Below are 15,208 nucleotides of genomic sequence, written 5' to 3' on the forward strand. Positions count from 1 at the left end.
TCCGGGGGCCACGAACTCGCTCAGTTTCTGCCGGGCGCCCAACTTCTGCAGCAACTGGCCCACCTGCTCGCTCGAGAGGCTCCGGTTCCCTCCGAAGACGGCGAAGAGATCCTGGGCGAATTGCCCTCCGACCGACGCCGACGCTGCTGCTTCTTGGGCGCCGGTAGAAAGGAAGACGCCAAGGGCCAAAGCCGAGACGGCGGCCAGGAGCGTCCGAGCCACGAGGGGAGACATCGCCGGCAAGCGCCAAGAGGCGAGCGAGAAGGGAAGACGAAGCGCGGAGCAGTGAAACCAACTAGCCGGAGAAGGCGCCGTGCCTTTGGGGCGGGCGGCAAGCGGGAGTCAGCCTTCCTCGGGCACTCAGACGTCGGCACTGCTGCAGGTGGAAGCCGTTTTCTTCCCTCCCTCTTGGGCAGGGACAAGGGCCCTTCCCCGGACGTTCCCCAAATCCTATCCCGGAAGGGTGTTAGATAGGCAGGAGAAGCTGGCTCAGCCCAAAAAGACCTTCTCTTCAGTCCCGAGGATGACAGGTGCACGAAGCTCTTCCTGTAACAGGAGGGGTGGGGGGAGACAAGGGCAGAGAAGGTGTCAGAAACTGTCTTAATCCCAATCCTACAAAGTCCCTTCTTCCAACTCTGTTAATCTGTATCTATCTGTTGCTCATAAAGGGCACATTGGACTACAGCTCCCATGATCTCCGAATTGCTTGCCCAACCAGGAGGGCAATATTGTCAGCAGGTTATGAAGGACTGCGTTGTTCTAATATATTTTTATTATTATTATTCTATCCCTCTGTTAATGCAACCAAGGATTGCATTGGCTTTTTTTGCCTGCTGCCGCACAATGCTGGCTCATATTTAAGTGATTGTTCACTAAGACTCCAAGATCCCTCTCACAATTAATGCTATTGAGCCAGGTTTCATCTAATCTGTACTTGTACATTTGGCTTTTCTTGCCTAAGTTCCAAACCTTCCTTTTTTTCTCTACATTGAATTTTATATTCAAAAGGACCAGCGTTCAAGTCTGTTGAGATCCATCTGGATCTTAAGCCTGTTTTCTGGGGTATTGGCTATTCCTGCCAGCTCTACAAATTTAATGAATTCTTTTTCTATTCTCTCTTCATTGTTTATGAAGATGTTGAAGAGTACTGGGCCTAAACCAGAACTTTGGGGCATCTCACTGCTTACTTCCCTCTAAATGTAATTCTATTACATCTGTATATTCCATTAACTCTGTTGTTATTGCTGTTTTTATACTTTATTCATTAAACATGAAACTCAACTGAACATTCAAAAATGCATCACAAATACCATTGTCTGGTGCTAATGATTGATACAGGTTGCTGTGTCCTAGGTATCAACCAACTACTACTACATCATCATCATCATCATCATTAATATTATTAATTTGAAATTCAGCACTGCCAGTAATAAAGGAAAAAGTCATTTCCCAAATCAGGCCATAGTTCCATTTACTCTATATTAACTGGCACACCTATTGAACGTCAGACATACTGTATCTCTTTCTTAACTGTCCCAGAAACTGAAATCTGGCATATAAAGAATAAGACTATTATTGAGCAATTCTATTTCCTATTGAGCTGGGCTAAGATCACCTTCTGTTTGATAACAACTCTCCTCTGTTTTTCACTAGAGAAGGAATGTTTTTCTAGTTATATGCAGCTCAGATTTTCTCTCTCTTTTAAACCAAAGATGACCCAGCTAAACATTGCTTGGTTCATGTATCACAATAATCCATGGTTTCATTTATTTGTTTCTGTGAAAGTTGTAAAAATCTGGTTCACATCTAATGCTACATCAAGGATGAGCAACATTTTGCTACAGATCTAAAGAGATCATTAGAATCTGATAAGATGCCACAATAACATCATGTCCATCAGAAGAACGTTGCAGAAATAGTGATAATAATTGCATAATTTGTGCAAAGACAAACATATCACTGGTTCTCCTTGCCTGCTTCTCTCCTGCAGATATCCATTCCCAAGTCCCTTATTGTGACCACAGTCATCTCTGACCACTGCCTGAAAAGCAGCTGTATGATTTTCTTCATTATGTGGCAAGAAACACTCAAAACTGCGAGCCATAGTTGAGCATGATTGGATCAATCTTACTTTCTGTATCAAGTATATCTAAGTTTTTGGATGCTAGGAAAGAGTGTTAAATAAGTAGACCTTGTACAGAAAAATAGAACAATATTACCAATTAATATCAACCTAGCCTAGCATATTTTTCCATTGTTGATGCCTCCAGGAAGCTCAGAAATAAGCATATCAGTAACAATATTTTTTTATTTTCTTTATCTTATCATTTGTTATGTAGAGATACCCACCCCTCAAACTCAGAGCTTCTCAGAGTTCCAATTAGCTACTGTGTCTAGAAGCTCCTGAGTAAACTACCTTCTTCTTGTTTTTAAACAGTAAGGACCTACTCTAGTTTCTTCCACACATTCAAAATATATGGACCGACAACTCACACAGTGTATCTTTGAAGTTCATGTGGATTATTAATATTTTTAATTGTTTATCTGTTAGTGAGATTCATATACCTGTCAGTTCCCAAAAGAATATTACAAATATATTTCTTCTGCAAAATAAATAAAAGAGAGAGAGAGAGAGAGAGAGAGAGAGAGAAGGAAGGAAAGAGAGAAAGAAAGAAGAAAGGAAGGAATAAGAAAGAGAAAGAAGGAAGGAAAGAAAGAAAGGAAAGAGAACAAGGAAGGAAAGAAAGAAAGAAATAAAGAAAGAAAGAAAGAAAAAAGAAAGAAAGAAAAAAGAATCACCCCATAACAATGGTTCTTAGCCATGACGGTCTCAAGGAAATAATGTTAGCAGCAATAGCTACTTATTGCTCTAGTCCTTCTGAGTCCTAGTTGGTTTCTTGAATGCTCACATTACTGGTTGTCTCAAGGGTGCTTTTTCAAAAGGCATCTGGTCTTTGTTTTTCCTGGGAAACCAGGACCTGGATGACTGAGAATCTCCATAGACTTTCACACTTCTGGTGTTGGCCTAATCTTAGATTGCCCACTGTTTCAAAGGAGAGAGGCAGCAACATAAAAGGCACACTCCCCAATGACAGCAAACCATCAAGGATATTGCTTGAAGAAGCTTGGTAGAAGGCCAGAAAATAATGGGACAAGATCCCAGATACCTCTGGCTTCAAACAGTTGGAAATTAAATGGGAATCAGTACAACTCTTGTAGTAGTGCTACTACATGGGTAAACCAGCAAAATACCCTTTATTTATTTTATTAAATTTATATGCTGCCGTTCTCCCCAATAAGATGACCCTGATTGGCTTAATTACCAATCACAGCCACAGATTAGGTGTAGGTGTAGGACAGGCGTCAGCAACCCATGGCTCTGGAGCCACAAGTGGCTCTTTCATCCTTCTGCGGCTCCTTGTCACTCAAAATATATGTCACAACCGCCAATGTGCGACACCTGCCGGCATGCAGTTTATTGAGCCTTACAACCCCCAGTAGGCCAACCATGGATAAATCCAAGAAGAGAAAAGTTTCAGAAGAAACAGAATTTTTAATAGTACGTTGAGGAGGACTCAAATAGACATTGAGTATTTTATTTGAAAGTAGCGTCAATACAGTGTCTTTTTTTTTTCAAAATCTTTTTGTTGCATGCAGAAATAAAAATTTGTTTTCTCTGTAGCAGTTCATTTATTTATTTATTTTATACATAGCAAAAAGGTAAAGAACGAAATATGCAGTGTTATCTTCATTTTAGATGTCAAAAGCCAACCGAGATGGCTCCAAGTGTTTTCTTTTCTGTGGGAAATGGGTCCAAATGGTTCTTTGAGTTTTTAAGGTTGCCGACCCCTTGGTGTAGAATGAGGTGTAGCTTTGGGGTGATCTAGGGCAGTTCTGCATGGAACAAGTTATAATTGTCCACTGGAAAGGTTTAAGATGAGCATAACAAACAGTAACTCCTGATTTAGCTGTAGTCATGACTAGTGCACAAGATGGAGTTGTGCAAAGGACCACCTAGTCACAGAAGTAGCCTGCTCATCAAACAGAAGGTGTGAGTCCAAGGGCACCCCAAACTTAATGGCATTTCTGTCCAAGATAGCATGATCCCATCCATAAAAATGGAATATCATTGGTCTTAGATTCTAAATTTCCAGCCACACTCTCTTCTCTGTGTTCTAATGACCATCTATAGATCTGAGAGTTTCCTGCATCTCCACTTCACTCTTATCCTCCAGAACCTCTCAACATACTTGCCAACATAAAGTGTTGTCATTGTAAGGGATTTGTTGATGGTGGGAAAGAGAAGTGTATAGAATCTCAGTTTCAAATTTACAAAGAAGAAATGTTTCTGTCTTCTATCTCCTGTCTCATTATCCATGATTATATAAAACTTCCCCATCTTTTAGGACTAAATTACTTTATAGTTTGCATTTTGAAAGCCCCGGGGTATTTTCATCTTTTTGCCATAGAAAAATGCTTCAATCCCTGATAATTTTAATGATTGCTTTTTGCACCTTTTTCAGATCTAAAATACTCTTTTTATCAGGAAATAACTACAGATTTTCATAAATTCGGATTTAAATAATTGCATTGTTTCATTTTTGTCCTTGTTCACTTTCTTGCTTGCTTGAAATACATATTGTATTTTGCCAATAGGGTTATATACTAGCTTAGCCATTATATGAACAGTCCCCTTATTAATAATGGTGATGTGATCGCCCTTATCTTATTGTATTGCTTTTTTAATAACTGATCTTTGTTTTCATCTTTTATCTGTTTTACCTGTCTGATTTTATTTATATGAACTGCCAGGAGTCACTTGGGATTGCTGCAGCTTAGAAAATGCAACAGAAGAACTGAAAACACAAGTAAACACAATAATCCTTAGGATGAAGATTTCATTTGTTCTACCACCACCAGATTCTTTTCTGGTCTGTTCAAAGACAAGAAAGGCACTTGAGTTTGTCACTCAAGGGAAAACAAAGCCAGAGTATCACCCGGTGCAAAAATCTCTTCAGGTTACCTTGTTTTGTTTTTTTTAAGGAAAAGGAATTAGAAACATTTTAATTATCGTTCTTACAGCTAACTAAAGCAATATGTAGCTAAGCATTAACCTTATTTGGGGAGAAATGCAAAATGCAGTCATGGGCTGCAGAGGGAATGGGGCACAGCTTGGGCTTTGCAGTCTCACATGGTAAACAATAGTTTGCTGGAGCTTGCCTCTTGCTTTAAAATGTCAACATCTGAACACAAAATATGAAAGAATCTGCCAAGAAAACAGTGGGATCATCGGGCAGTTGCCTTTATCAACTTCCTGAGTAAATGATATATTATTATTATTATTAGAGGATGAGTTTATGGAGTTTTTTTTAACTTCCAGGTATGCCTACAGCAGATCTTTAAAATTGTCCAACATAGCTATAATGTTTTATTTATCCACATGAGCGATACTGGCAATAACTATACACAAGAGCACAACCCACACATTGAATGTCAGCATTCTAAAACTCTCCTAGAGTCTTTTGATCTTTTACCCAAAAGGCTCTGTTTCAACCCAACAAACATGATGTGTTCCTTAGCAAGAGACAATAAAAATGTTCTTTCTTAAGACAACTTCAGTAAGGCTGTCTTTTTTTCCTAGCACAGTTTCTGGCCTCCAAGTATTGTAGAAATACCCCCATAAAAATACCCCCACGGAAGTTTTATTTATAATTACATAGCCTGTGTATATGTGTTTACTTCTGTCAGGTTCTCATCAGATGCTAAATAAATAATAAATTGTAGATGTTAACCAATGGTAGTCAAAAATCAGAAGGAGTCTGGAAGCGCCTTTCCAGATGAATATATATTTATAGAAATGCATCCAGCTTTCAAGCTTTCAACTACTCACTTCACTTCATCTTCAACTGACGATCCTACATCAGTTTAGACATCTGTGCACCTCTTCTGATTTTGCCCGAGAAAGAGATGCTTAGTGACCTCTGATTGTCTGTGGGTTGGGGAAGATAATGGTACAGCACCTTACATTTATTTTAATGAACAGCTACAGTAGGTTTAGAAATCCACGCACATCCCTCTATCTCTAGTCGTACAAACCATCTCCTAGGAAAAAAAGAAAGCAAACCGGAACTTTCCAGGGCCAAATATTATTTACAATGGGAAGACGGTAAGAATGCTTTCTCTGTTCTGCCACACAGTAATTACATTCAGCTCCCTCCATTCATTCACAAACATCTGTGTTGTCTAGTCTTTCCATCACTTTCAAAAGTGATTTCTGCTTCTATTTCCCATTGTAACGGGCAAGAAATAACAACACTTATTCTTTACTCACCTTGCCCTGTCTCTGGTTACTCCAGCAGTCCTTCAGAATTAACACTGTTGCTTCCTTGAGAAGAAGGCAGGTTGACGTTCAGCAACTATATGCTGCCAGATAACTTGAGGCACGTGAAATTTCTAGGATCAAAGATCGGCCACTATATGCTCCTCCCAGCTGAGGTTTTAGCTTTCTATTTGTTCCATAAAACACAGCCAAATTGAATGAGGCACTAAAATAATCCCTGCTGCTAACTCAGCTGCTACAAACCCTTGTTCTGCACAGTAAGCAGTGTACAATTATGCCTTGAAGCCTGCCTTGAGAAGTAACTGGTTTGTTTTCTGTGTAAGCAAAAGTTATAGAAGCAGTTCAGCATAACAGTTAGAATATAATTTTCTTACATTCCTCTGATGCTGGCTTCCATTAAGGTTTTCACACCAGCCAGATTGTAGTTCCTCTTCCCCTCATAGTTTTCTTTCTTTTTGGCTGGTATAGATAAAAGGCACACAACAGGACTGCACTGGAGAAACTCTCTTGTGTATCACCATTTAAACTGTCAGTAGTCTGAAAGTGTCCCTGTAGGTTCTGCTTGTTTCTACCGTGTTTCCCTGAAAATAAGACAGGGACTTATTTTCTTTTGACACCCAAAATAAGCACTTGGTCTTATTTTCGGGGAGGTCTTATTATTTTTGAGGTACAGGAGGCAGCTAGCATGGTCACCTCATGGCTGCTGCTATGTTGTAATATTTTCAGGGAGGGCTTATTTTATTGCATGCGCTCAAAAGCCCAATTGGACTTATTATCCAGGGAGGGCTTATTTTCAGGGAAACAGAGTAGTAAGTTATTCAAAGGAAGTTCCATGGATCTTTAGAGAATGAAACCCTGTTAATATTGTATAGATTCAAGTGAATGAGACTTACGTTTGATAAGTTCAATTATACCAAGTGAAACTATAAACTTACTTTTTGGAAAGTTTCAAAAGTAGGAAACCCTGATTTTCCAATCCACCAGTAAGTTTATAAATATTTTGCAAAACTATTCTATATCTTTAAAAAGGAATTAACTTTTTATAAGTTAAAAGCTATGAGTGGTATGTGGGTAGAGCTAAGACGAACATTTCATTTCATGTACTCTAAGCTTTTACTGTTAACTAAATTAATAAAATATAGTTTACACCATTCTTTTCTGTTCAGAAGAATTCATTTTTGTGAATAGTTTTGCAGGTCATCCAAGGACTGCACACAAGGCTTGGGCAACTGCATATACCGTTGTTGTATTTCAGGTTATTCATCTCAGGTTTGAATAAGGTGCTAATCATAAGCAGCCAACTTAAGCAGCTGGCAGTGGGAATTGAATTTCCCTTCTGAAACATTTTCATCTTACTTTTGCCTAGTTTACTTTTTCACTCTAGGTTTTATGCACAGATACTTTTGTGTGTTGTAATTTGACTCATCATAGTTATGGAGAACTTCCTCATACTTACAAAATTTCCTGGAAAGAAAGACCAGACAAATCATAAGGAAAACACTGATATTTGCCTAGAAAGCCTTTTTTTTTGGGGGGGGGGGTAAGGAAAAACATTTTTTGGAAGAGAAACAGATGCATGTAAATGATTCAGTTGATGACGCTATCTGAATTTAGTTCATGTACTTCAGTCTAATAAATTAAATTTGGAAATGTCCTGGGATGGACAGAAAGCTAAGAAAGAATAATAGCAGTCTAAGTATAGTCGTTCTCAGCTTATGACCACAGTTGAGCCCAGAATTTATGTTACTAAATAAAAAAAATATTACTGGAGATTTGTCTCATTTTGCAACTCTTCTTGACACATTTGTTAAGTGAATCACTGCAATTGTTAAATTAGTAACATGGCTGTTAAATGAATCTTTGACTTTGCTTGTCAGAAGGTTGCAAAAGGGGATCATGTGACCCCGGGACATTGCAACCATCATAAATGTGAGCCAGTTGCCAAGTGTCTGAATTCCGATCCCTGACCATGAGGATGCCGCAACAGCTGTAAGTGTGAATAAGAGTCACAAGTCACTTTTTTCAGTGCCGCTGTAACTTTGAACAGTCAAATGAACTGTTGTAAGTCGAGGACTACCTGCATAGTGAACAGAGCAAAAAGATTTAGTTCAATTTAAAATGATGGCAAGATTTGTGCATCAAGCATTCTTAGTTTATTCATCTGTAAATATGGGAACAATTCATCAAAATGTAAAGCTTTAAGGTTTTGAAATATGTAGTCTAGAATAAAACTCAGATGGTGATTCTACTATCTTGTACTTTATGGGCAACTGATTCTCAATATCACTTGCAATTTCAGTGAAGTCATTTGCAGCTACAGGAATACAGTCTGTGCTTGCATAATGCTGAAAAAGTTCAATTCCTGGGCAATTCCAGTCAGAATTATCTTTTTCCAATCCGCTGCAGAATGAAAATCCGTTTCTGACTGGGAGCTCGCCAAAGATTTTGCCTCAAGTACTGATACTTCCTCTCTCCCCTTTTCCCCTTCCAATAGCTAGGAGAATTTTTAAGCAGCATGTTATTTAAAAAAAGAAAGAAAAGTCAAATACCATAAGCTCAAGAAAATCTTCTGTAGTTTATACAGCACTGAAACTTAAGAGCAACGTATCAGGGAAGTCAGCAGTATGTTCCCCAAATAATTATCTCCCATCATAGTATTTGACAGTGAATATAAACCATACAGTATAGTATAATCTTGTCAAGAATCACTAGGAATCTTACAAGTTACTATGTGGAGAACCTATCAAAAGTACCTCTTTAAAGCTTACCAGTTCTGTCTCTAGTCTAAAAGTCTTCCTATTTGGCCTGGAATTCTAATAATAATCAAGTTGTCCCTTGGATACATGAAGGCACTAATATGTGTAATCATGTTATTGACCCATTCCTGATGTCCCCCTTGTGGGTGTTCCTTTTTCTGATCAGTTTCTGATTTACTGGTACTAAATGACAAGGTCTGAATAGATCTCTGCTTTTAATCAGCTCAATGTGAATAATAACCTCCCACTTACATTTGTTACCTCAGGCAAAGGGGTTCTGAAACTGCTGTATAGAAGTCTGCTTCTTGCATTCAAACAGACCCAAGAACAGCTGTCCTCACGCTATCAAGAATAAACACAGTAAGTCCTGTAATGTGAGGCAACAGCAGGTGAAATTCAGCAGGTTCTAACAGGTTCTGGAGAACTGGTAGCAGAAATTTTGAGTAGTTCAAAGAATCGGCAAACACCACTTCTAGCTGGCCCCAGAGTGGGGGGGAAATGGAGATTTTGTAATATCCTTCCCCCAGGAGTGGGGTGGGAATGGATATTTTGCAGTATCTTTCCACCTGGAGTGGGGTGGAAATGGATATTTTGCAGTATCCTTCCCCTGGAGTGGGGTGGGAATGGATATTTTGCAGTATCCTTCCCCTGGAGTGGGGTGGGAATGGAGATTTTGCAGTATCCTTCCCCTGGAGTGGGGTGGGAATGGAGATTTTGCAGTATCCTTCCCCTGGAGTGGGGTGGGAATGGAGATTTTGCAGTATCCTTCCCCTGGAGTGGGGTGGGAATGGAGATTTTGCAGTATCCTTCCCCTGCTATGTCCACCAAGCCACGCCCACTGATCCATGCCATGCCACACCCACCAATCCACACTGACAGAACCGGTAGTAAAAAAATTTGAATCTCACCACTGCCTGGCACTTCATCTACTGTATACATTTTGGCAGAAATGTGTAAAAGTCTTTTCTTGCCTCCTTATATGTTCCTTGACATTGCCTTCTAAGTTTCAATCAAGTTGGTACATTCTAGGTTCCTTCAGTTAAACAATGCCTTCCATTGGGACCCCAGAAATATGTCTTCTAGGTTCCAGGGCCTGCCCCCTGGAACAAGATTTGCCCCAAAATTCAAATTTTCCAATCTTCTGATGTTTTGAAAGGCCCTGAAAACTTAGCTCTTCACCCAGGTGAAGATGACTCATGTCTCTTTCCTTCCTTCTTCTTGTTCCCATACAAGTATGTTTTCTCTACCATCTTTATTATTATTTTGTCTCCTTGTTTTAAATATTTGTATTAATTTGTAAACTCACCAAGAATCAGGCGGCATATACATTTATATTATTATAGTTGGCTGCACGATTAGCCAGATGTTTAGACTTTGCTCTGAGGTAAACAGGCATGAGATTCTAGCATTAATCTATGCATTTAATTGCATGTTAGGCCAAGTTAAAAATAGTTGTTAATGTAGCATTAACATCATTCTTTTTCAGTCTTAAGAAATATTTTGCTTTGAATACATTACCTCAATAAGCCTTCCAAAAATCATTTCTGCTAGGCTACTATTATGATCTCAATAGTGTAGTTAACTTTTGGGACTGAAGCAACAATATAGCACCTGGTCTAAAGCCAGGGCTAAGACAAGATTGAGCCAAGAATCTCCCACTTCTGAGTCCTGAGTAATCCAATGCCTATTTAGGCAGATGTATTTCCAGTGTAGCTTATTTGTACATAAATTGGCTGAGAATTGCCATGTTAAGTATTACATACCCTGTTTCCCTGAAAATAAGACCTCCCCGGATAATAAGCCCAATTGGGCTTTTGAGCGCATGCACTAAAATAAGCCCTCCCCCCAAAAATAAGCCCTCCCCTAAAATATTTAACCACATGCACAGCCAGTCCCGGCCATTTCCTGGGGTGGAGGGGTGAACATGCCCCATCTGCCCCACATGTACCTGACATCCTCACAGAATGGTATTATGGAGCCACTCCCACAAACCCTAGCTCCCACGCCACTTCTCTTAGTGGCAGCCACAAAAAGAACGGTAGGCCCAGTGATCCTGAGGATGGCAAGAGTGTGCCAGAAACAAAGACAGAACTTCCGGCCCTCTCTGCATCAGCTGATCTGCGGGCCGAGGTTAAGGGGCCTCCTGCACCTCAAAAATAATAAGACCTCCCCAAAAATAAGTCCAAGCACTTATTTCAGAGGCCAAAAGAAAAATAAGACCCTGTCTTATTTTCAGGGAAACACAGTACTATTTGTATGTTGCAGAGGTTAATAGGAGTAGTTGTAGTAGCATTGTTAGTCAGCCGACAGCCTAATCACAGTGTTGTTCTACATTTTCACTAACTCATAGCTTCACCAACTTAGCTTGGAAGCAGCATGAAAACATATATACCTGGACCATAACATTAAAGAGCAAGAGCAAATTGCAAAGAAATTTCCTTATATCCTGTTTTGTACTGGAAAAAAAAACTATCATATTTCTTTTGAAAAAGAGCAGCAAATCTAATGAAATTCTCATTGAGTCTAAATACAAAGATGTTCCAGCACGTACTCTGATTATAATGTAGTTGAGCGGTGTTTGTTCAGTACCCTTGTTGTTCTTGTTGTTGAGTATCCTTCCCAAAAGTCTAACTTTTCCAGGTTTCTTTTGCTTTCACTAAGTCTGATGGGGTAGAACTTTATCACAGAAGCTACACAGCAGTTTCTGATAGTATTGCCTATCCATAAACTATGGATTGCAAGTTTTCCTGGACTTTTCCAATATCACACCTGGCCTTTGAATGGCATGATACCAAAATCTGCATGGAACTGGACAAAAACTAAATTTTATTTAAAGCAGTACAACTAAATAAAGTTAATGATTATTCACCAATCGTATATGTAATTGTTTTCACTTCACAAGCATTTCTCCGCATTCTTTCCAGTGGCATCTTTTTTGTGTTGTGGCAACCAAAACTGGACATAGTACAGCAGTTGTGGTTTGACGAGAGCAATACTGTCATTTCTTTTGATCTTAAGATAATTCCTATGTTGATACAGCGTAAAACTGCATTGGCTGTTTTGGCAGCTGCACATTGGTGGCTCATGCTCAATCTGTAATCGATTAAAATACCCAGATCCTAATTTCAACCAACACCACTAACCCAAGTACTCCCTTCTTAGACCATGGCATCTGGGTTTTTCTGCCTAAGTACAGAGCTTTACATTGCACACCAGTTAACAACATTTTTTTGGTTAGGGTCTAATTCTCAATCTAGCAGGCTCCTTTAGAATCTTGAACCTGTGTTCTGGGGTGTTAATAATTCCCCTTACTTGTGAAATCTGCATTGAGCATTGCTTGTATTTATGGACATGTTGAAGAATGCTAGTAGATACTTCAGTAAATATCCATTATTAATTTTAAGTTCTGCATTCTCATTTTGTAAAAATATAAATAAAGTATGAGATATATGTACATACATTATACAATCAATTTTTATTATATATATTTTAACCTGGATTACATATACTCAATTCATGTTGATCTAGCATGTTTTTAGGCATTATGTTTTTGATTTGATTTCCTGTGCCATCAAGACTAACTATTATTATTGAAACCACCATCATCATCAACCAGAGAGTAAAGTCATTCACAGCATAGTTTAATCCATCCCCAAATCAGTTTATTACAATATTATAACTTTATTAAGATCAACATTGGCCCCCAATTCTGGGGTGAGACCTGAAGAAGTAGCTCTTGTGGTTGATTTTGATAATCCAAGTAATGAACTGTGTATCAGCCAGATTTGAAATACTGCTGAGATCAGCAGAAAACACCAAGTTCCATGAAACTACCAGCTTTATGATGCCAAACATTGCCTAAGAAATTAAATAATTTTAAATGTAGCCATTCAAGGCATCTCGTTGTGGCATTTTCTAAGGAACAAAGACAAAAATCTTGCTTTTGGGGGGCCCTAGGTTCTCTGTTTTTTGTTCAATGTTCTCTTCTATCTTCTGGTCTGTCCACTATTTGTATTTAAAGGTTAGCTCATGAAGTTGGTTCATGAAATCCTCTACCACAATAAATTGGTTGCCCTTTAAGTCATTTCAGACACGTTTCCCAAGGCACGTCCATCAGAAAACTTGCATGGAAACCTACATCCATAAATTAATATATATTCTTCCATGAAACATTTTTAGGACAGTAATTTATTCAAAGTGAGAGGAAAAACTGAGCTGAACAAAGAAAGAAAAAAGCTAAGGGTCAAAAAGTGCTGGGAGGAGAGCATAGAACAGGGAACACTCAAAATAGTTAAATGCATTATAAAAAGTGAAACACCCAACACGTTTCAGGGGTGTGAAGTACAGATTTCCTAGTAAAGCAATTTCTCTCCATGAGAAAGACAACATAAACTAATTAACATGATACTTTCTCCTCATTTTATAATCTGTCCCCAGTTCACATAAACCAACATTTGCAAGCTGTTATATTTGTTGTGCATGTAGATGGTAATTACTGATAGTTTAATTGTTTCTCTTACGCACTTTTGTAACATAAAATAATATAAGTGAGTTAAACAACCTTTATGTGGAAATAAGAATAATGTACTTCCTTTTTCAAAATATTCGCTGGGAAGCATCTACCAACCACCCTCCCACAAGAGCTCGTACGTGTCAGATATAATACTTCAGAGTCGTATTGCTAGAAGCAAGAAATTTCTTTGCAGAGTCTGGATGCAATGATCACACTTAGTTTGGGATAAGATCAGGAGTGGGTTCCATCTTCTGTTACTACCAGTTCGCTCAGGGGTGTGCATTGCAGGGGGACGCTTGATGTGTACTACGTGTGCATGCACAGTTGTTAAAAAATGCTTCTGTGCATGTGCAGAAGTAAAAAACAAGATAAAACCAGTTCGGGAGTGTGTCCAGCCAAATTACTATCTACTTGGCTGAATCAGTCTGAACCTCTGTAGGAAGATCAAAACTATTAGTTGAATTTAATTCAGACTCATGATCTACTTGGTAATTTTGGAGTGCAATTAGCATATTTGTATTTCAGGTGTAGTTCACAGAGATTGTTTTGTTTTGTTTTGTTTTCTTCTACAATCAAACATGACCCAATAAATGGCAGCTAAATAAACAGGCAGTGCGTGAAACTTCCAAGCATGAACTGGAGCCCATCAGTAATGATGAAATTAGACTTGGTAAACCAGACCTTCTAGATATAATCTGAAGGATGCATTTCTCTGACAATAAGAGCTAGTGAAAAACTGGTGTGCATATGTCTCTCAGTGTTCTGCGTACAATTTAAGCAAGAGAAGTACTGCAGCTAACGTACAAATAATTAATGTAATAACTAAGCAAATCATTACTTACAAAGGTTTAGGTTTAGGTTTAGGTTTATTAGTTTTGTATGCCGCCCACTCCCGAAGGACTCCGGGCAGCTCACAATAAATAGGGGAGGGAATAAATAAGGCAATACAAACAATTTTAAAATCCACAACAGTCACAATTAAAACGGGCTGGGTGCTTTAACAGCCTCCAGCCTGCCGGAACAGCCAGGACTTAGTAGCTTTACGGAAGGCCGGGAGGGTAGTAAGGGTCCGGATCTCCACAGGGAGCTCGTTCCAGAGGGCCGGAGCAGCAACAGAGAAGGCTCTCCCCCCGGGGAGTCGCCAGCCGGCATTGGCTGGCAGATGGAACCCGGAGAAGGCCGAGCCTGTGCGATCGAATTGGTCTTTGGGAGGTAATTGGCAGGAGGCGGTCTCTCAGGTACCCAGGTCCAATGCCATGTAGGGATCAATGTAAAAATAAAGTAGGAGTGCTAATTATTCATCTAGTATATAAACCTGTCTGGTATAGTTTGGGACTTGTTTGAGGTCTTTGTTAATGTACCAGGCTAGACAATGGATGACTATGATTTTTACTCACCATTTAAATTAAGGATGTCAAACTCATGGTCTAGGGGCCAGATCCGCCCTGTGGGATAATTAAATCTGGCTCATGGGCCAGACCTGGAAGCAACAAAGGACTGGCACGTGGCGTCTCTGCCAGAAAAAACAGAGCTCAGGGCGGGACACAGGAGGCCCTTCCAAACTCTGTTTTCGCTGGCAGGGGGTTGCAGGAGGCAGTC

At 39.4% G+C, this 15,208-nt stretch overlaps 1 protein-coding gene across 4 annotated transcripts in view; it reads right to left on the reverse strand.

The window, feature by feature from the left end:
* The window catches only part of SLC39A8 (solute carrier family 39 member 8), a 35,479-nt gene extending 29,055 nt beyond the window's left edge, over positions 1-6,424 (reverse strand). For 3 of the 4 annotated variants that reach the window (XM_032224608.1, XM_032224611.1, XM_032224612.1), the window contains exons 1-2: positions 6,332-6,424; positions 1-546 (exon numbers count right to left, since the gene is read on the reverse strand). The exon at positions 1-546 is cut by the window's left edge and continues 27 nt beyond it. In XM_032224608.1, the coding sequence (XP_032080499.1) occupies positions 1-234 (234 nt within the window). In that variant the 5' untranslated portion in view covers positions 235-546; positions 6,332-6,424. Of the gene's footprint in view, positions 547-5,890; positions 5,990-6,331 lie in introns of all 4 variants that reach the window. The other variant, XM_032224609.1, reaches the window with a different exon arrangement.
* Positions 6,425-15,208: the final 8,784 nt, after the last annotated feature.

Source organism: Thamnophis elegans, chromosome 9 (genome assembly GCF_009769535.1).
Source record: "Thamnophis elegans isolate rThaEle1 chromosome 9, rThaEle1.pri, whole genome shotgun sequence".
NCBI lineage: Eukaryota > Metazoa > Chordata > Lepidosauria > Squamata > Colubridae > Thamnophis > Thamnophis elegans.